This window comes from Geotrypetes seraphini, chromosome 4, assembly GCF_902459505.1.
Source record: "Geotrypetes seraphini chromosome 4, aGeoSer1.1, whole genome shotgun sequence".
Lineage (NCBI taxonomy): Eukaryota > Metazoa > Chordata > Amphibia > Gymnophiona > Dermophiidae > Geotrypetes > Geotrypetes seraphini.
The window spans coordinates 191,076,058-191,097,802 of NC_047087.1; the positions used below are offsets into that span (position 1 = coordinate 191,076,058).

The following is a 21,745-nucleotide window of genomic DNA, read 5'->3' on the forward strand; positions in this document are numbered from 1 at the left end:
CCATAGGATTTAAATTAGCTGTATGTTGATGTTGGATCAAGTCTTTCACATGGTTCATGTGGAAGACTCATTTTAACGGAGGGTGCTCATGGAAGCACAACTACTATTTATTTTTATTTCTGTACCATTATTAGATGCACACAGTGCTGTACACTGAACATACAAGAGACAGTCCCTACTTAAAAGAGCTTAAAATCTAATTATGACAGACACATAGGTCAAAAAGGGTGAATCCATACATTCTGCTCAGGTAGAGAATTCCTAGGGGAATGATGAGGTGGATAGGGTAGGGGACTATAGAAGGAATGGCAAACAGCTATGGGTGCTTAGAAGTTGGTTGAGTTAGGACTTAGCTTTAAAAAAAATGTTTTAATGTAAACCACTTAGGTTGTTATAAGTATATCAAGCACCAATAAACTTGAAATTGACTTAAATGCAGCTTCAAAAAAGTGGGCTTTCAGCATGGATTTGAATACTGCCAGAGACTGAGCCCGATGTCCCGAGTCAGGCAGGTTGTTCCAGGCATATGGCTCAGCAAGGTAGAAAGGATGGAGTCAGGAGTTTGCAGTAGAGGAGAAGGGTACCAATGAGAGACTCGCCCAATGAACAGAGTTCCTGGGGCGGAGTATAGGGAGAGATAGAAGTGATACTGAGGAATTTCAGAGTGAATACACTTGTACGTCAATAAGAGGAGTTTGAACTGTATGTGGACAGGGAGGCAGTGAAGTGACTCGAGGAGAGGGGTAACGTGAGCATAAGGACACAGGTGGAATATGTGGCATGCAGCAGAATTCTGAACAGATTGAAGGAGAGAGAGAGAGAGACGGCTTAGTGGAAGACCTATGAGAGGCAAGTTACAGTAGTCTAGGCGAGAGGTGATGAGAGTTTGGATGAAGATCTTGGCAGTGTGCTCAGAAAGGAAAGTTGCTTAGTAGTATGTGTTCATTTTTTCTTACACTATCCCTTGGCTTAGTGCTTTTTGAGATAATTGGTGTTTCTTATCCCTTCTGTAACATGCTGGAAGCTTGCTTTTGAAAGAGTAAATAGACATTAGTATCAGGAAAAATTCCTTCCAGTGACTGTTCTGGCTTATAAGGGACAACCTTACTAGATCTGGGTTTAGGCACTGTTTTTTGTTTTTTTGTTTTAATTCTAAGTTACTGTGCTGGGGCAGACACTACATTTCTCGGATTTGGCTTTGCCCTTTGTGCTCCAGTGCTCCCAGAATATTGCCTGCCACAATATGTAGAATAACTTGTAAGTTTCAAGGCTCCATGTCATTTCCTTTTTGATTGGGCTGAGAACTTTTCAACACCCCATTGTACAGTGTCAAACACTGCAGATAGATAAGGAGGTTGAGGATGGAGTAAAAGCATTTGGATTTGGCCAGGAGCAGGTCACTAGAGACTAACGAGGGCATTCTGTAGAAAACTCAATTGAAGCGGGTTGAGAATAGCTTGAGATGAATGACAGTCAGGACAACAGCAGTGAACAAGAACATTCAAGTAGCTTGGATAAAAAGGAGGAGGAAGGAGACGGGGTGATAATTGAAGGAGCAGGTAGGGTCCAGCAAGAGGTTTTAGAAGAGTGGTGTAACTATGGCATGTTTGACCTATAGGTTGAGGAATCAGCAGGTAGAGGGGATGATAGTAGAAGAGATGGTGATCAGTATATGGGTGGGGATGAGATCTGCAGAACAGGTAGTGAGTTTGGAAGAGAAAAGAAAACATGTAGCTTCTTCTTCAGTGATTTCAGAGGAGGAAGAGAAGGTGGCAGGGGTCAACAGAGGGTCGGCGGAGGAGGCGATTCGGTTTAAAACTCAAAAGTTAATCTTGTGAACCTTGTTGTAGAAGTGCTCAGCCATAGTCTGGGGAGAAAGTGAAGAAGTCGGAGGTGAGGGGGCACCTTGAGTAAAGAGTTGAGTACACAAAATTGTGTGCAAAATCTATAACACATTATTACAATAGTTCCTCAGTGTTCAAACTAAATAATGCTTTGTAACTTTGTGGAAAAGGAAACTAATGGGGGAGAGTCAGAGGGAATAAACCAGCCAAGTAATATTTTTTATCCTAGGACAAGCAGGCAGCATATTCTCAACAGTGGGTGACGTCACCGACGGAGCCCCGCATCGGACAGCCTCGCAAGAGACTTGCTTGAAGATCTTTGTAAGAGCTTACGAGTGCTGCACTGCGCATGCGCGAGAGCTTTCCCGCCCGAGTGAGGGCACGCGTCTCCTGTGAGGTACCTCAGTTCAAAGTTTTCCACGGAGCCAAGAAGTCCTCTTCTCTTCAGCTCTGCAGCCTTCGTTGCCTTCTCTCACCGCGGCTTTTTTATTTTTATTAAGTCGCTGTGCTCGCGTTTTCCTTTCGGATTCGTTTGTTAAAAAAAAAATGTAAAACTTTAAATCTGTTTTTTGTTTCTTTTCCAGCCAGCGGCCTAGGCCTGGCCACTCACCTCGTTTGATACGTCAGCCTTTGTTTTTTCTATGTCCCGGCCTCTTACCAGGTTCAAAAAGTGTAACCAGTGCAACAAGACCATTTCAATCACCGATCCTCATAGTCGGTGTATTGCTTGTTTGGGTCCTGAACATTGCCCCGACGCTTGTTCGCGCTGTGCTACCCTTCAACCTCGAGCCCTTCTTTGATGCCGTGCCAAGCTTCTCCAACTTTTTGGCACTATGGACCAACCGCCTGAGAATGTCTCGACCTTGGCTTTGGGGACGGCCTCGACATCTAAATCCTCGACCTCGACGCCAGCTTCTGCCTCCACCAAGGCCTCGACCTCAACATCTTCGGTCTTGAAGGCTTCGACGGGTAAGTCTCCTGTCTCCTTCAGGTACTACTCCTAAGAAGCCTCCAGAGTCCCAGGCATCCCAGGCCATATCTACGGTCCTGCCAGCCTCTTCTAGACCTCCAGCTAAGCGTGCCTCCAAGCATCGGGAATACTCCTCCTCAAGGTCACCCTCCTTGGAGTGCACTGCTGCACCTTCGAGACCTGATCCCTTTGTCTCGGTGCTTATGTTCGAGGACATGTTGAAGGCCATTCTGACCACTCAGATCTCCTCGGTCATGGCTCATCTCCTCCCGTCCTCGACCCTGCTTCTTACGAGCCAGCCTGAGCAGAAGTCTGAGACTCCTGTAGAAGCACCTCGAGGCAAGCCTCGGAAGTCTCGCCAGTTCTCATCCAGTGACTTTTCACCTACTCCTTGGACACAGTCTCCTCCACCTCGATTAAGGCATCGCTCGAGGCATTCGAGGCATCTCGCTTCCAAGCTTCCTCAGGAGACTTTTCTACAGCAGAAACCCTCTCCTTCTGCAGATACTGAGTCTTCTATGCCTCGTTTATCCAAGGCTACCAAGACTTCTACTAAATCTAAACATAAGTCTCGCAAGGCTATTACACCGGCTGCTTCTCCTCGTACTCCATCGAGGTCGAAGACTCCTCCATCGAGACCTGCTCCGAGAGAGCCTTCTCCTCCTGCCTCGACCCACTCTGTCCCTCGAACCCCGGGGACTTCACCATCGAGGTTTTTGAAGCGCAAACACTCACTAACTTCTCCTCACGCAGATAGTGCAGCTTCTTCAATCACTGTGCGCCTGGACTCTGAGCTTCCTTCTCAGTATTCCAGAGAGGCTTCTTCTTCCTATTAGGTAGTCCCTCAGTCTCGCACTCCTTCTCCTGAAGGTGCCTCGACCTTGAAGTCTGCCTCTTTTGCCAGGTTCGTCTTCGACATGGGAAAAGCTCTTCAGCTGGATCTCCACTCTGATTCCAAGTATACCCCTGAATACTTGGCCGACATGGAGTTGCCTCATCCACCCAAGGAGACATTGAGACTTCCTATGACTCCAGTATTGAAGCAAACTTTCTTAAGGAATATGGAAACTCCTTATTCCATTACAGCCATTCCATCCAAGCTGGAATCTAGGTATCACACAGTACCTTGCAAAGGCTTTGAGAAATCTCAATTGTCCCACCAGTCTTTGGTTGTGGAATCTTTTTAAAGAAAGCTCATCCATCTAAGCTTTACGCTGCGGTCCCTCCAGGCAGGGAGGGCCGTACCATGGACAAGTTTGGCCGTAGATTATACCAGAATTCCATGATGACTAACAGAATTCTTAATTATAACTACATTTTCATGACTTATTTTAATCATTTCCTCAAATTGATGCCTAAATTCTACCCGGCTCTTGAGGAACAAAGTCTTCCTGAATTTAAACAGATCATCAGAACTCTGTCTCAACTTAGACTCTTCATGCTGCAAGCCACATTTGATGCTTTTGAGCTTTCTTCTAGAGTTTCTGCCTTTGCAGTGGCCATGCGCCGTCTCGCCTGGCTCCGCATTGTTGATGTGGATCCTAATTTGCAGGACCGTCTAGCGAACTTGCCTTGCCAGGGGAATAAACTCTTTGATGATTCTATTGAAGCTGCTACAAAGCGCCTCTCTGAACATGAGCACTCTTTTGCTTTCTTGATTTGGCCAAAGCCCAAGACTCCTCCTGCTCGCCCATACAAGCAACCACCACGTCGTTATCCTCAAAAACCGACACCAGCTTTCTCCAGGCCTCCGCTAGAAGGCCTCCACAGCAACGACGACAGCAGAAGGCTCAAACTCCTGCTGCGACTAAACCTGCTCAGTCTTTTTGACATTCCCAGTCTGAGCATACCAACCTCCTTGCATCAGAATTCTCTTCTGCCCATAGGGGGTCATCTTCACCATTTTTATCACCAGTGGGAGATGATCACCTCAAATCTCTGGGTTCTCACCATCCTTCGGGAGGGATACTCTCTTCACTTTCTTCAGGTGCCTACAGATCGCCCTCCAAGAGAGTGTAATTCCAATTCGTTGCAATTTCCCCTTCTACTTCAGGAAGCTCAGGCCCTTCGCCTTTGAGCTGTCGAGGAAATTCCTCTGAACCAATGGAACATGGGCTTTTATTCCCGTTATTTTCTAGTTCCAAAGAAGACGGGCGATTTGTGACCCATTCTGGACCTCAGAGCCCTCAACAAATTTCTAGTCAAAGAGAAGTTTCGGATGCTTTCTTTACCAACCTTATATTCCCTGATGAATCAGGGAGAATGGCTATGCTCTCTGGATTTCAAAGAGGCTTACAATTCATCCAGCCTCTCGCAAATATCTACGATTCCGAGTGGGGAATCTTCATCTCCAATACATAATTCTTCCTTTCGGACTCACCTCATCACCCAGAGTCTTCACGAAGTGTCTGGTGGTGGTGGCTGCAGCCCTCCGTATCCAGGGTCTTCAAGTTTTTCCGTACCTGGACGACTGGCTCATCAAAGCCCCCTCTCAACAAGGGGTTACTGCAGCGACCCAACAGACTATTATATTCCTCCAATGTCTGGGGTTCGAAGTCAACTTTCCAAAATCCCAGTTAACCCCATCTCAGTCTCTTCAGTTCATTGGGGCCACTCTGGACACTGTCCAGCTCAGAGCGTTTTTACTTCCACCACGACGGGATACCTTCATTCGCATTTGCCATCAAGTGTCTCATCTCACATCAATTTCAGCAAGACAAATGATGGTTCTGCTCGGTCACATGGCTACTACAGTTCACATACCTCAGTGGACCCTGGCATCTCAGTGGCAACAAGTTACCGACCCGGTTTCTCAACAAATTACAATAACTCCTTTGTTGAAGCAGTCTCTCCACTGGTGGATACTCTCTTCCAATCTTTCCAGAGATTTTCTGTTCCACATTCTCCCTCATCAGAAGGTTTTCACAACAGACTCGTCAACCTATGCATGGGGAGCCCATCTAGACGGTCTCCGTACCAAGGTCATTGGTCTCCTGCGGACCGTCTTTGTCACATCAATCTGTTGGAACTCAGAGTGATTTTCAATGCTCTCAAAGCTTTTCATCACCTTCTTCATGACAAGGTAGTCCTTGTCTGGATGGACACCCAAGTCGCCATGTACTATGTCAACAAACTCTCTTTGTCAAGAAGCTCTGAAGCTGTGGGATTGTGCAATCCATCACAACATCTTTCTCAGAGCTGTCTACATTCAAGGTCAATACAACTGTCTGGCGGACAAATTGAGTCGTCTTCTGCAACCACACGAATGGACACTCAATTCCTCGCCTCTACGTCAGGTATTTGCTCGATGGGGGACTCCTCAAATAGACCTCTTTGCCTCTCCCCTCAACAACAAGCTGCCTCAATTCTGCTCCCGAATATACTCTTCCCAGCGTCTCGAGGCAGATGCTTTCCTACTAGATTGGACGGGTCAATTTCTCTATGCCTTCCCTCCATTTCCTCTGATTCTCAAAACTCTTATCAAACTCAAGACAGAACATGCCACCATGATTCTAATAGCTCCTCGGTGGCCCAGACAACCGTGGTACTCCCTTCTACTTCAACTCAGCACTAGGGAGCCTCTACTTCTGCCAGTTTTTCCTTCTCTGCTTACTCAGAATCAAGGGTCCTTGCTACATCCCTACACTTAACAGCTTGCTACAATCTCTACACTTAACAGCTTGGTACCTTTCAACCTAACAGACTCTCTACAGTTTTCTCAGTCTGTACAGGATATTTTGGTAGCTTCCAGAAAGCCATCCACTAGGCAGTGTTACGGCCAGAAATGGACTAGTTTTTCTGCTTGGTGTTCCACTCGCTATATGGAGCCAATGTCTACCTCCTTGGCTTCTGTTTTGGATTATTTACTTCACTTATCACAGTCTGGCCTTCAGTCAACATCTTTCCGAGTTCATCTCAGTGCAATTGCTGCTTTTCATCAACCTCTTGATGGAAAAACTCTGTCTGCACACCCTGTGGTTTCCCGCTTTATGAAAGGACTTTTTAATGTTCATCCACCGCTCAAACCACCTCCAGTGGGCTGAGATCTCAATGTTGTCCTGGCTCAATTGATGAAGCCTCTATTTGAACCAATTGATAAGGCTCATCTCAAGTACCTTACCTGGAAAGTAGTTTTCCTGATTGCCCTCACGTCTGCTCGAAGAGTCAGTGAGTTACAAGCTTTAGTTGCAGATCTACCTTTCACAGTTTTCCACCATGACAAGGTAGTCCTCTGTACTCATCCAAAATTCTTGCCTAAAGTTGTTTCAGAATTTCACATCTATCAATCTATTGTTCTTCCGGTATTTTTTCCAAAGCCTCATTCTCACCCTGGAGAAGTGGCATTCCATACTTTGGACTGTAAGCGTGCCTTAGCTTTCTACTTGCAATGCACTTAACCTCACAGAACAGCCCCACAACTTTTCATCTCCTTCGATCCAAATAAGTTGGGACATCCTGTCTTGAAGCGAACCATATCCAACTGGATGGCTGCTTGCATCTCTTTCTGCTATGCTCAGGCTGGTCTCCCTCTGCAGGGTTGAGTCACGGGCCACAGAGTTCGAGCAATGGCGGCGTCTGTAGCTTTCCTCTGATCAACTCCTATTAAGGAAATCTGCAAGGCTGCCACTTGATCCTCAGTTCATACATTCACCTCATTACTGTCTGGATACTTTCTCCAGAAGGGATGGCCATTTTGGCCAGTCTGTTTTACAAAATCTTTTCTCATAACTTGCCAACTCTCCCTCCATCCCACTATGCTTAGCTTGGAGGTCACCCACTGTTGAGAATATGCTGCTGCTTGTCCTGGGATAATATATCAATGTTTTATAAGTTCTTTCTTAGTCCAGTTTCTTTACAATAGTACATCTTAGGAATTCAGATATCCACCCTTATCAATAGATACAGGTGGTGGGATTCTTCATGATTCCAAGTACTATTTCCCAACTATTTACTTATTTCAATTATTTTATATAAATATATAAATAATAGACTTGGCCTATTCAAAGTCCATTCCCCTTCCCCTTCCTGGGATAAAGCACAGTTACTTACCTTAACAGTTGTTATCCAGGGACAGCAGGCAGATATTCTCACAACCCACCCTCCTTCCCTGGTTGGCTTCTTAGCTAGCTATCTGAACTGAGGTATCTCACAGGAGACACGCGCCCTCACTCGGGCGGGAAGGCACTCGCGCATGCGCAGTGCAGCACTCATAAGCTCCTACAAAGATCTTCAAGCAAGTCTGCTTGTGAAGCTGTCCGCTGCGGGGCTCCGTCGGTGACGTCAACCACTGTTGAGAATATCTGCCTGCTGTCCCTGAATAACAACTGTTACGGTAAGTAACTGTGCTTTTTTTTCACCTCATTGTGTATATTTTCTCTGAACAGGTATTGTGGGAGAAGCTGATGAGAATGGAGAGGATTACTATCTCTGGACATACAAGAAGCTTGAGATTGGCTTCAATGGTGAGAGAATTGTGGATGTGAATCTGACAAGTGAAGGCAAGGTCAAACTGGTACCAAATACTAAGATCCAGATGTCCTATTCTGTGAGTACTGGAAGGAGTGACTTTTGATTTTCCTTTCTAGATTTTTATTTTTCTGACTTTCAAGCTGTTGTCTAATTAAGATAACATTGTAGCCTTATCCCTTTTATGGCTGTATTGCACTAGGTTCTGATGCACAAAAGCTTTCCATGGCAGTAAGACTTATTAAAGCAGTCTTAGTGCCACAGAAAGCTCTCTTCCCGATGCAGAAAAAGGTTCTCAGTGGCTGCTACCGATCTTTGTAGTTGCTACCAAGAACCAAATGCAAATGCTTCACTAGGAGCTCATTAGTATTTAAATGAGCTCTCCTAGCGATGCACTGAATAATCGGTGCTGAAATTTTCCAGCAGCTCTGGAGCTGTTGTAGCTGCTGTGCGTGTGTTGTGTGAGCACACAACATAATCTTGTACAATAACCTCTGGAATCTACACCAGTGGGTAATCAACCTCTTCCAGCCTGAACACTGTAGGGATACTTGAAACCAATTTCCAGCCCCTCTCTCTTTGTACATCTTCTGCAACCTAGCCCAGGATATCCAGTTACATTCCTACAGCCTGAGCTGTAGGGTCTATTTTTTCTACTCGTGATTTTTTTTATTTTCTAAAAGTTCTCCTTATTTGATCTATTCTTGGTGTGGGTATTGCTCTGGTGCTTGTCTGCCATTCTGTTTTGTGCAGCTCCTGCCTCTGTAAGTGTCTGTGTGCATGCTGGCTTAGCGATTTTGGGGGGTCTTAAAAAGGGGGTTTAGGTGGTTTCTCTGCATGCCCTACCTCTGTAAAATTGCTAAATCACTGTTTTTCTGGGTTTCCTGTGATTTTCCTGGGCTGTTGTAGGGCAAAATTGGCACCCATGGTGGCCATCTTGGATTTTCTTTAAAACTTTTAAAAGTGTATTTTTTTGACCTTAGGAGCTCCATTTTCACTCCAAATTTCACAGATGGCCTCCTCAGGACAGGATGGCATGGATTCTTGTCATAAATGCGGCGGATGGCTACAGATTTGCAGCCGTGCTTCATGTGTACCATGGCCCACAAGGGGTGTGAACCATGTGCAAATTCCATGCTCACCTTCTCTGGAGAGGCTCCGCATTCTGCCAATTCGACCGGTGACACGAATGAAGCGTCCGGACCATCCAAAGATGGTGCGGAAAGCGCTTCCGTGAAATGCAAGCGCAGTTCCAGGGGAAAGTCTCACAAATCTGCTAAGTACTCTAAAACTGAGGCACGGGAGCGGCTCATGCCGTCAGTAACTTTTTTCCCGCTGAATTTATAGATGTGCTATATCGGGCCTTTCTGAATAGAAAGGCTGCGCCTGCTGCTTCCACTCAGAATCCAGTGCAGCAGGGTCTGTGCTTCCTCTGGATTCCAACAGGTCTCTGTGTTCTATTTCAGGGACGCCAGAGAGCAGAAGGGCGGTCCCCGCCATCGCTTCTCCCTCGGTTTCTTTCCCTTTGCTGTCGCAAATTGCTTCTGAGGCGTCCATCTATGTGGCTAATCTCGCAGATCTTCAGGATCCCCCTGCCAGTGGGTCTCAAGATCTTGGGGTAACCCAACTGTGCGCAGGCTATTTAAGACTAGCCACTTGCTTGATCTTATTTCTGAGTCCCTAAGACTCTGAACCTGAATTCAGACCAGCAGAAACAGGCAAAATGTTCCATCATGAGTGATCAGCGTCTGCTCTCCACTTCCTTTCCAGATAATCTGGATTTGGTTAGAATTCTCTCAGAGGTCTGGGAGTCTCCGGAGGATCCCCTTAAATGTCCTAGGGCTATGGCACGTTTGTATTCCAAGGCTCCGTAATTTACCAAACGTCTGGCTCTGCGGAAAGTTTATTCAGCTGTGGTGCAGGTCACTAAGCGCACTTCTTTTCCCTCGGTTGGAAGGGTTGTCCTGAAGGATGTTCAAGACAGGTGAGTGGATTTCGTCCTCAAGCATCTTTTCGATTCCGCAGCAACAGGAGTGAGGGCTACAGCTGCCATCTCCTTTGTTGCCCATGCGTGTTACACCAGACTGCGCCAAGATCCCGAGGAGGTTGTCCTTCGGGACCTAGACTTCCTTGTTTCCGGGATGACTTATCTAGCGGATGCCCTCTATGATATGATGAAGGTTTTTGCTAAGCTAGGAGCTTATTCAGTGTCCGCAAGGTGAATGTTGTGGATTCGCCAGTGGTGACTCTTCTTCCAAGGCTACGCTGAGCAGGTTTCCTTTCAAAGGTTTGCTCTTGTTTGGCCAGGGTCTGGATGATCCTATGGCCAGTGTTCAGGACTGGAAACTCAAGGTGCTTCCCAGGTCGAAGCCTCGCCTGGCACGGGGTTCGGGATGTACAAATTTTTGTCCCTTCAGGCGCCCTCATCAGTACGCTATGCCGCACCCCAAGCAACTGGCCAGTGCTTCGGTGCTCAGTTCAGACCTCGTTTTGGAGGCCTTCCCGGCCACAGTCCTCCTACAAAAGTCCTCCAGCCCCTCCTAAGAAGCAAGCCTGATGCCTCTCCCTCGGGTTGGGGAGGCGGCTTTCGGCCTGCCTACCAGAGTGGCAGTGTGTGACTTTGGACCAGTGGGTTCTCAGAGAGGATCTCCGGCTGGACTTTTACCGACCCCCCCCTTCAGATTTCTTCCTGGTTTCCCCCACAAGACATCCGGAGAAAGCCCGGCGTGTGCGGGCTAGATTTGGTTGTAATAGAGCCGGTCCCAAAAATACATTTGGGCTCGGGGAGATACTCCATATACTTCATCGTGCCAAAGAAAGGCCCTGAAGATTGGAGACCTATTCTGTATCTGAAGGTGGTGAATGCTTTCCTGCGAGTTCCCCATTTCTGGATTGAAACGGTGCATTCGGTCATAGCGGCAGTGGCGCCCGGAGAGTTCTTGGCCTCGTTGGACCTCACGGGAGCATACCTCCACATGCCAATTTTTCAGGAACACAGGAGATTCCTGCACTTCCATGTGATGGGGCAGTATTTCCAATTTGCGGCTCTGCCCTTCAGTCTTGCCTCTATGCCCAGAGCCTTCACCAAGATCATGGTGGTGGTGGTTGCTCCCCTGCGTTCTTAGGGTGTCTTAGTCCATCCGTACCTAGACGACTGGCTGATCAGGGCCTCTTCTCTAGAGGAGGGCTGCAGGGCCGTTCATCAAGTGGTGCACCTGCTGGAATGTCTGGGCTGGGTGATCAACATGAAGAAGAGCTATCTCGAACCGAAGCAGGACTTGGAGTACCTGGGAGTCCGGTTCCACACAGCCAGGAACCAGGTGTTCCTTCCGGAGCCCAGGAAAATCAAGGAGTTCCATTCAGGCCCTGTTGGCAGTCCAGTCTCCAAGGAGATTTGTAGGGCGGCCACTTGGGCCTCTCTACATACTTTCACAAAGTTCTACCAACTTGATGTGGCGGCAAAGCAAGATGCAGCTTTTGGGACTTCAGTCCTGGCGGGTAGCTCATCAGACCCTCCCTAATGTGCTGGGACTGCTTTGATTTGTCCCACAGGTGTAGATTCCAGAGGTTATTGTACAAGAACGAAAGACTAGGTTACTTAGCTCTGCTAATATTCTTGTAAATAGCCTCTGGAATCTACACATCCGCTCCTCTATTATGTTCGATTCGCAGGTCACCTGCCAGTAACTGGTAAGCTGGATTTCTGTCTTTCACCAGCCTCGCTGAGAATCCCATACTTCATCCTTCTAAATAAGGTTAGAGGGGTCCCTAGGTGGTTGCCCTTTCTGACCTCAGGCTGTCTCTTTTATTCAAATTTATGCTGTTTGCAATTTGTTTAATGTTCAAATATATTGTTATACCATTGTTGTTCATGAGCAGATTTGATATGTAGCGGGGAATTCCCCATTCCCCCCTCTCTCTTTTCTTTTGTGCTATAGCTCTACTTGGCTTGGGCACTCACTGGATATCCTGGGCTAGGTGGCAGTAGATGTACACAGAGGGAGAGGCTGCAAATTGGTTTCAAGTATCCCTTCGATGTCCAGGCTGGAAGAGGTTGATTACCCATTGGTGTAGATTCTAGAGGCTATTTACAAAAAAGAAGATTAGCAGAGGTAAGTAACCTAATCTTTCATTCACAACATCTGAGCCCATTAAAATAAAACCAAAAATGTCCTTTACTGGGGAGAAGGAGGTGTCAGAGGTTCCACTAGACCACCAGGGAGTTTTGTAGGTTGGGGGGCCTTGGCAGAAGGGGGAGGGGGCGTCAAGGGTCCCATTAGACCACTGGGGAGTTTTGTTGGATGGGACTCGGAAGGAGGGAGAGGGGGCTTCGGTGTTTCCCTTGGCAATCAGCTGTTTGGAACTTCCCCTGCCAGGTCAGTTGATAGCAGCTGAGCCAGCAGGGGAAGCCAAAGCCGCTGATTGGCAGCTTCGGGGAGTCCTGCCAGCTCAGCCGATCGGGGATTCCCCTGCTGTGATCAGAGGAGCTGGCAGGGAGAAACAGCAGTAGCAGGAGAAATGGTTTACTTTTTTAGCCTGACAGGAGGGATGGAGAGGAAGTTGCTGTGCTAGCAATTGGGATGGAGTTGTGCTAGTATCTGAGTAAGCGCCAGACACAGTTCCTCCCCTTTTTACCAGAGCTGCACCGCACGAATAGCATGCATATATTTTTTTACTGTGGTTTTGGAGCATATGTGCATTGGGGCCCTAGTTTTCTGAAGTCCTACATAGGCAGCAGACTGTCTTAGAATTTACTCATTACTGTCAGGTTTCTTGGGGGTAATGTCTCACATTAATTTTGGTTGAAAGCAGCAGTTAGGATCTGCGTACTGATAGCCTGGATTTGGCGCTAAGGCCCTGAAGCAGTGGTTACCGGCCACGAAACGATCGTCGGCCTGGCCTATTTGTCTTCAGTGGTTTTTACCATTAATCATTCTCGGCTATTTTTTGCTCCCACCTGCTAACTTTAAACTGGTGCGAAAGGTTTTTTTGGCTATGATGCTTTGGTGGAAGAGTGTGGGTACACCTCTCCGTTTGTCTGAGGCTTTTCTTTCGCTTAAGTAATAAGCTAGCTTTCTTGGCTTGTATTGGTGCTTTTGTTTTGGAGTGATATTTTTGAATCTTTGTACTATACCTCCCTCCATTCCTCCCTGTTTTTTGTGGTTTTTCATATTAATTTTGTGCATATCTTGACATTAATGAACCTTGCCCTTTGCCAGTTATGTTAGAGAAGATCTTAATATGTCAGATTCACTGTTAATGCTTGCCTCAACACTTATCTAATATAATAAAGAGCTAGCCGCGCATGCGCAGTCCTATTTGCGTGTTCCGTGTGCTGTAGGTCTGTGGCCGCAGGAGTGCGCATGCGCGAGTCCCCAGCCTTGACTGCGGCTTGAGGCGTATGCGCAAGTTAGCTGCATCGGGCAACAGGAGCGGCTCTGGCAGCGGATGGCGGGAGGAGAGCTCATGGTCCTGCCGCCACTACCGCTTCTGTTCACAGCGGCCTGCACGTCACCGACTCACCCCCTCCCGCAACAACCGCTACCGCTCCTGTTCTTTCCCTCCCTCCAGTCACCGCTGCCATTCCTATTTAAAACGGCCTGCTGAGGTTCGCGGCCGGCTGTAGCGAACCTCGCAGGCCACTCTCCACATGGTAGCACGTTCCCTCTGACGTGATCGCGTCAGAGGGAACATGCTACTGAGGTGAACAGCGGCCTGCGAGGTTCGCTACAGCCGGCCGCGAATCTCAGCAGGCCGTTTTAAATAGGAATGGCAGCGGTGACTGGACGGAGGGGAAGAGGAAAAAGAAGGGCCATGGAGCAGGCAGGAAAGGGGGCTGTTTTGGTGGGAGAGTTGTGCTGAGTGCAGATAGCAATCATGGAGGGGGGAACAGAAAGGGGCCATGGAGCAGGTAGGCATTGCAGAACAGGGGGAGAGGGAAAGGGGGCTGCTTTGGGGGGAGGGGTGTGCTGGGGGCAGACAGCAATCAGGTGGGGGAGGAACAGAAGGGGGCCACGGAGCAGGTAGGCATTGCAGAACAGAGGGAGAGGGAAAGGGGGCTGCTTTGGCAAGCAGGGGGGCCAGGGAGACAGACAGAAAGAAAGACGGACAGACAGGGGACCAGGGAGAGACACAGACACAAAGAATGACAGACAGACAGCGTCCAAGGAGAGAGAGACAAATAAAAACCCCCCAGACATACAGACATCTATTCTGGGCGGCGGGAGGAAGGCAGTATGGGGTGCTGCTGGGAGGAGGGCTTCGAGCCGCACAAGACTGTCCCCAAAGCCCCTGTGGAGAGTTGGGCCAACCTCTCTTTCCTCACCGACGCCGAAGAAGCTGCAGGCCCCGATCCCTGTTGCGCTTTGAGCACTCACGATTGGCTGAAGGGTATCATGCCAGTGCTGCAGGTACAGGGGGATGCTTTTGTTGCAGAGGTGTGCTGGGGGGTAGACAGCTTTGCTCGGGGGGGGAGGGGGAAGACACAAGGGGGTCAGGGAGAGGGAAAGGGGTATGCTGGGGGCAGACAGCTTTGCTCTGGGGGGGGGCGGGGGATTGACACAAGGACACAAACACAAAGAATGACACACAGGGGGCCAGTGAGACAGACAGAAAGGAAGACATTCAGGAGAGACAGCCAGTGTCCAAGGAGAGAAAAACAAATAAACATAGACAGACAGACAGCGGCCAAGGGGAGAGAAAGAAAGAAAGACAGACACACACATCTATTCTAGCACCCGTTAATGTAACGGGCTTAAAGACTAGTATTGTTATAAAGAGCCATATCTGGAGTGCATAAGAGGTAATATGCAGAGGCAACATATTAACCCATGATGCCTAGTAGAGGATGAATGCACTGATTAGTGAAGGGAAACTCAAAGGCCCCTAGATGGAACAAACTTCTTTGTTTTAAGTTTTTTATTGATTTTTTCATATAACAACAAGTGTCATAAATTTTCATACAATTATTTTAACAATACACTTGATATATCTATAATGTACTTTATATAAAACATATCTTATAGTATCCTTATTATGATTTTACATATCATATAAACTGTAATGATTTTATCAATTATTATTTAATTATGAATCCTCTTCCCTCCCTTCATTTTGTTATTGTCACATAAGAATAACATCTATTATGATAAATTATTTATAATTTATGACAAAGAGAATAAAAACCTTACCCCCTCCCACCCTCCCTCCTTTAACGTGGTTGAAATCTGTCAGCTGGCTAAAGAGAATAAAAATTTAAGATGTCAGGATGCACGCATACATATTGTTCCGGATTTTGCCAGAGAAACTGCCCTTAAAAGAAAACAACTACTGGATTTAAGACCTCAATTAAGGGCACTAGGAGCAAGATATGGACTTCTCTATCCAGCAGTTATGAAAGACGGAACAAACTTCTGAATCCACTTTGCCAAATATATTCAGACACTCAGTGAATGCACCTAAACACCAGTTAGGCTGTCATAACATATTTTAGTATCACTATTCTCTCCCTATGCTTGTGATCCCTAAAAGCTAAATCATTAATACTGAAAAGAATTGCTTCAGCTAAATAGTTTGTGGGTAATAACATTTTGAGTGAAATAAATGTCTCAACAGTTCCTAAAAGCCTCTTTCTCTACATTGACAAGCAGGACAAGATTAACTTGCGTGTGTAAAAAAAAAAAAGGTCTTCCTGAGATGTATGGTGGTGCCCTCATGACCTACTATCTTTTTCTGTTTGAACTCCTGCACAGATATGGATCAGGCTCTCAAAGATTTTACTGTGAAACTAAAAATCCTTTTTCTTTTTCCTGTCCCTGGAGGGGTGGAGGTGAATCAGTTTTTCCTCCTTTTTTCTTTGTTCTAAGAGAGAACACAGTAAACCTGTGCAATCTCTTACTTGCCTTAGCCTTGCCATACGATTCCCTAACAGTTCAAATATTGGTTTATTTAGGTGAAATGGAAGAAGTCCGATGTGAAATTTGAAGATCGGTTTGACAAATACTTGGACCCATCCTTCTTCCAACATAGAGTATGTATCTTGTAAAATAATTTATTTGGTAATACATGATTCAGGCTATTTATCTGAGATTACCTTACTCTTGATTAAATGTAAGGGATATGTTGAGGATAGATAGTAATAACATTTAGATAAAGAGGGAGCTAAATTGAAAATATAGTGGTACCTCAGTTTACGAGTGCACCAGTTTGTGAGTGTTTTGTAAGACAAGCAAAACATTTGCAAAATCAGCGCCTCGGTGCCGGATTTACGAGTGCCCCCCGCGATCCGGCACCTTCCCCCTCCCCGCGATCCGGCACCCCACCACCACAATTGGGCCCGAAGATCGGCCTCCTCTTCTGCTGGGCCTTGAGCATTAGCGCATGCTCAAAGTCTGCGAGTTCATGTTCTGAACTCTACATTGATTTTAAAGGTTTCAATAAACAATCATATATTAGGAAATATTCATTTGCACTCCTCCCTGATTTAGCTGTCTAAGCAGTAGTCAATCTTTGTTAGTGTGTTTGATCTTAGCACCTCACAGGGCATATGTTAAGAGTGCCTGGGATTGATCGGATCCTTTCATTTAGGTTCCTGAACTCTAATAAACCAACCAGTTCCTTTTCTTAGTGAGCTGCTTCTGACACTTGTTGAGCTCTGACTAGTTGATTACTGTATTTTTTGGATCAAAAGATGCACTTTTTCCACCCCCAAAAAGGGGGTGGGTCTTATGGTCTGAATACACTGGGCCCTCCCCCCCCCCGGTACCTTTTTAAGAGGCGGTGGTCCAGCATGGTCTCCTGGACGGCTGCCTGTGTCTTAGAAGAGCGACGCACAACGCAGCAGTGTGACCTTTGCGCTTCCTGCCTGGTTGCACCGCTATGTGATTGGTGTAGTAAGTTACTGACTGCAGCCAATCACAGAGCGACGCAGGACCAGGGAGGAAGTGCAAAGTTCACGCTCTTGCGTTGTGCGTCACTCTTCTAAAGACACAGGCAGCTGTCCAGGAGACCGCACTGGACTACTGCCACTAAAAAAGTACTGGGTGGGGGCTGCAGGCGGCTTCAGGCTTCTGGTGGCTGCGGGCGGCTTTGGGCTTCGCAGCACCAGAGGCACCTACATGTAGAGGAGGAAAAAAATTCTGAACCAATTTTTTTTTCTTGGTTTTTCCTCCTCTACAGGTGGTGCGTCTTATGGTCCAAAAAATATGGTACTTAGAGCTCATGAAAATATGTTTGTCATTGTGAACTGCTCTGATTCTTGCTTAAACTTGCAAGCCGTTTTCAGATGGATAGTTAAAAGGGCTAGTAAACCCTGCCATCATGGTTGTTTACAAATTATTTTATAACATAGGTCACCTTTTCATACCAAAATGCTTTTCTTAATTGTGTGTAATTTATTTTTACATAGCATTGTGATACCACTTCTTCCAAACACACACAGTAAAGCATAGTTTTTAGTGCAATCCAAAAATGGTTTACTCAAAGTAACATAACATTACAATGCAACATTTGCTAGCATTTTAAAACATGCAATTTGGCCAACCATTTTCTGTTACTTTATATTTTGTCATAGATACATTGGTTTTCTATTTTCAATTCCTTTATGATGGTGATATTCCTTGTGGGGTTGGTGTCAATGATTCTGATGAGAACTTTGCGGAAAGACTATGCACGATACAGCAAAGAGGAGGAGATGGATGATATGGTGAGCTGGTGTTGTACTAAAAGATTTTCTTAAAAATCTATTGGAGGTTAAGATATTTTATATGTACCTCTGTCTATAAATGTCATCATGCAAATTTAATGAGTCATATTTGCTTCTCAGTCTGTTTAGTAGCTCTTGAAGTAACTGAGACAATTGGGTAGATTCAACTGAAGTTATATTGTAGTATTTCCTTGTCACCAAGTAGATGTAAAAATTTGCTCACAACTACTAATGAGACAGTGTAAACATCTATTGCATGTTCAAGCTGCCAAAGGAACAGTAAATAGTGAAGGAGAACAGAATTCTGGTGTAATTGGCTTTCTTTGTGCCTTGCAGGATCGTGATCTTGGTGATGAGTATGGGTGGAAACAAGTGCATGGAGATGTCTTCAGACCTTCCAGCCATCCTTTGATGTTCTCCTCACTTATTGGCTCTGGGTGCCAGATTTTTTCAGTCTCCCTTATAGTCATCGTTGTTGCAATGATTGAGGATTTATACACCGAGTAAGTGCAGATGCATGCATGTCTCCTTCCTTTATAGCGCCATTCCAAATTTGTTAATCTATCCAGTCTCTTTTTTGTTTCCTGTATCAGAATAATCCTATTAAGTTATGCTTTCTAAAAGTAAATCAAAAGACACTTTCCTCTCACCCAACTATTCTCAATAGTCTGGTCTACCTCTAGGAGACTCATAAAAAGAATACAGTTAAATCTACCTGCCACAAAAAATCTCCATTACAGACGCTTGTTCCACTCCATGCTTGCATTCATAGGAGTAAAAACCTGGAATAACCTGCCAGAAATGATCAGAAAAGAAACTAAACATACAATATTCTGGAAAAAACTGAAACCTTCCTCTTTGACAGCTGAACCTACTTGACTTCTCAGAAATGAATCTTTCCACCTCTTTCTCTAGATGAAGCTCCTAGACAACAATGATTTCTCGCCCCCTCCCCCCTTTCACAGCCCCCTTTTATTCCCTCCTCCTGATCCCCTTTCAACCTCTCTCTGAATGTCGCCTAGAGCCTGAATAGGTATGTGCGACACACAAATAGAAGATTAGATTAGACTTTCCAAAATAGACAGTTTTATTGTCTTAATGTTTTGTTAGCTAGAAACCCATTTGAGCTTGGGCTAGAAATATGAAGTTGCTAAATGTACAGTTTACTTCATTTATTTTTCTTAGTTGTATCAGAACTTTGCAGACTGTGTCACATTCCTGAAATGACTGGGCTAGATTCACTAAGCAAACCGATCATGTACCGATCGGTTTGCGACCCGATTTCCCTCCGGCCCAATTCACTAACCTCTCCTGCGATCCGCTTCCAATTCATTCATGCAAATGAGGAGAAACACATGCAGAGTAGGCAGGGATGCGATTCACTAAACAGAAGAAACAAGACTGATTGGGTTTGCCGATCCGAAGTGAAGCGACTGCTGAGGACCAGTCGCTTCATTTTTTACCGATTCTCCTACCCTTTAAAACCATGGGCTCATTCTTTCTTTTTTATATATTCTGTAAAATGCATTGCCAGCCCATGGTTTTAACCCCCCCGGCGCTGAAGCCTCTCCCACGTCGATGCCCCCCTGTGCTGTTACCGCCCCCCGCATAGATGCCCCTTCAAAAACAAACTGCAGGAGGGATGCTAACTCCCTCCTGCCACCCCCCTCCCCTTACCTTTTAATGGATTGGGAGGGGTGCTCAATCTCTCCTGCTCTAATGCCTCCCATGACGAGTCTGGTGCATCATGTGATGCATGGGGCGGGGCCTAAGGCCCTGATTGGCTCAGGCACCTCGGGCTTCAACTTTGGGAGGGGCCTGAGGCGCCTCAGCCAATCAGGGACTTCCTTAGTGGGTACCTAAGGAAGTCCCTGATTGGAGTACCTAAGGAAGTCCCTGATTGGCTGAGGCGCCTCAGGCTTCTCCCAAGGGAGGAGCCCGAGGCACCTGAGCCAATCCGGGCGTACAGCCTCAGAGTCGTCGCGGGAGGCATTGGAGCAAGAGGGATTGAGCACCCTTCCTGCTTCATTAAAAGTACGGGGAGGGGGCGTCCAGGGGAGGGTAGCAGGAGGGAGTTTGCATCCCTCCTGCAGTTAGTTTTTGGGTGGGTAGATGGGACCGATGGCAGGAGGGAGTGGGAACCCTCCTGCCATAATTTTAAGCGGCGGCGGCTGCAGGGCAAATTTTTGGAGGGTTCAGGGAGGGAGGGGTGTTTAGGGCACTTGATGGGAGGGGGAAGAGGTTAAATTTTTTTTTTTTTTTTTAATCAGGCACATATTTTGCATGTGTAAAACATGCAAAATATCTGCCCGATTAAAAAATAGAATTAAAAAAGCCAGCAGAAGCCCTGACATCAGTGACAGGAGGCTGTTTCTCCTGTCACTGCTTTAGTGATCCGTGCAGTTGGCTGGGGGCATGCCAACGATCGTCTCCATTTGCATGCAGGCCTTTAGTGTATTTGGCGGCCTGCATGCAAACGGACATGAATCGGAGGTTAGTGAATCTAGCCCTTTGTCCAATTTCAGAAGTATAACATATTTTGGTGATCTATTTAGGTACAGCAAGGTCAATATTCTGTGGGAAGGCTAACATGCATAGTTATATGGGCATGTTATCTATATCAGTGGTTCCCAACCCTGTCCTGGAGGACCACCAGGCGAATTGGGTTTTCAGGATAGCCCTAATGAATTTGCATGGAGCAGATTTGCATGCCTGTAATTTCCATTATATGTAAATCTCTCTCATGCATATTCATTAGGACTTGCCTGATTGGCCTGGTGGTCCTCCAGGATAGGGTTGGGAACCACTGATCTATATAACCTTATATGGGTTTTCAATTAGTTTGTGTGTTGAAGCTTGAAAACTGAAAATACCAGCATAACCTTAAATGTATAACTTATCCATGCAAAGTTTTATTTCCTGCTGCTTCAGACTTGAATGCATAAGTTAGAGAATGGTTGAATTTTGCTGCTCTTAGGCCTGTGTTTGGAATTCTTTTTTTTTTTTTTTGTCCAATTCTTTATTCATTTTTCTATCTTACATCAAGTGTACAATAATACATCAATTGAATCATACAGATCACTCGAAATTATTTTCTATTATCTTCTTAAATACATAAATTAAACCCCTCCCCCACCCTCCCTTTCCACAAATATTGTAAATCAAGCATATCATACATGTTATATTCAAAAATGTTGATTAAAACCAATAATATAACTATATATCCCCCTTTCCCAATGTTATAATTATACTTTTAGTGTAAAAAGGTGTCTAATCATTACAATATGTTATCAATGGCCCCTAAATTTTTTTAAAATTATTATAATTCCCTTTTTGTATAGCAATTGTTTTTTCCATTTTGTATATATGGCACAATGAATTCCACCAGAAAGTGAAATTAAGTCTGGTGTAATTTTTCCAGTTTCTGGTGATATGCTGAATGGCAACTCCTGTCATTATTAATAAAACTTTGTTATTGCTTGATGAAATTTGACTTTTTATTCTCATGGACGTTCCAAATAGAATTGTATCATATGATAGAGCTACATGGTTTTCTAATAAGCAATTAATTTGAGACCAAATTGATTTCCAAAAGGCCATAATACAGGGACAAAAATATAATAAATGATCTAGAGTCCCTGCTTGGAATTCAACATATGTTGTTCCAGTTGAGAGATTGCATAACTTTGGCCATATAGAAACTTAAATGGATATCTTTTGGGCATATACCAGTGTTCTCCCTAGGGCCTTTTAGCTGGGCGA

The 21,745-nt window shown here is 45.7% G+C and overlaps 1 protein-coding gene across 1 annotated transcript in view; it reads left to right on the forward strand.

Annotated features, from left to right (window-relative positions):
* Nucleotides 1-21,745, forward strand: part of TM9SF3 (transmembrane 9 superfamily member 3) — a 113,582-nt gene that overhangs the window by 34,006 nt on the left and 57,831 nt on the right. The window contains exons 4-7 of the mRNA XM_033942269.1: nt 8,199-8,359; nt 16,232-16,309; nt 17,852-17,983; nt 18,320-18,486. Of these exons, the coding sequence (XP_033798160.1) occupies nt 8,199-8,359; nt 16,232-16,309; nt 17,852-17,983; nt 18,320-18,486 (538 nt within the window). The remainder of the gene's footprint in view (nt 1-8,198; nt 8,360-16,231; nt 16,310-17,851; nt 17,984-18,319; nt 18,487-21,745) is intronic.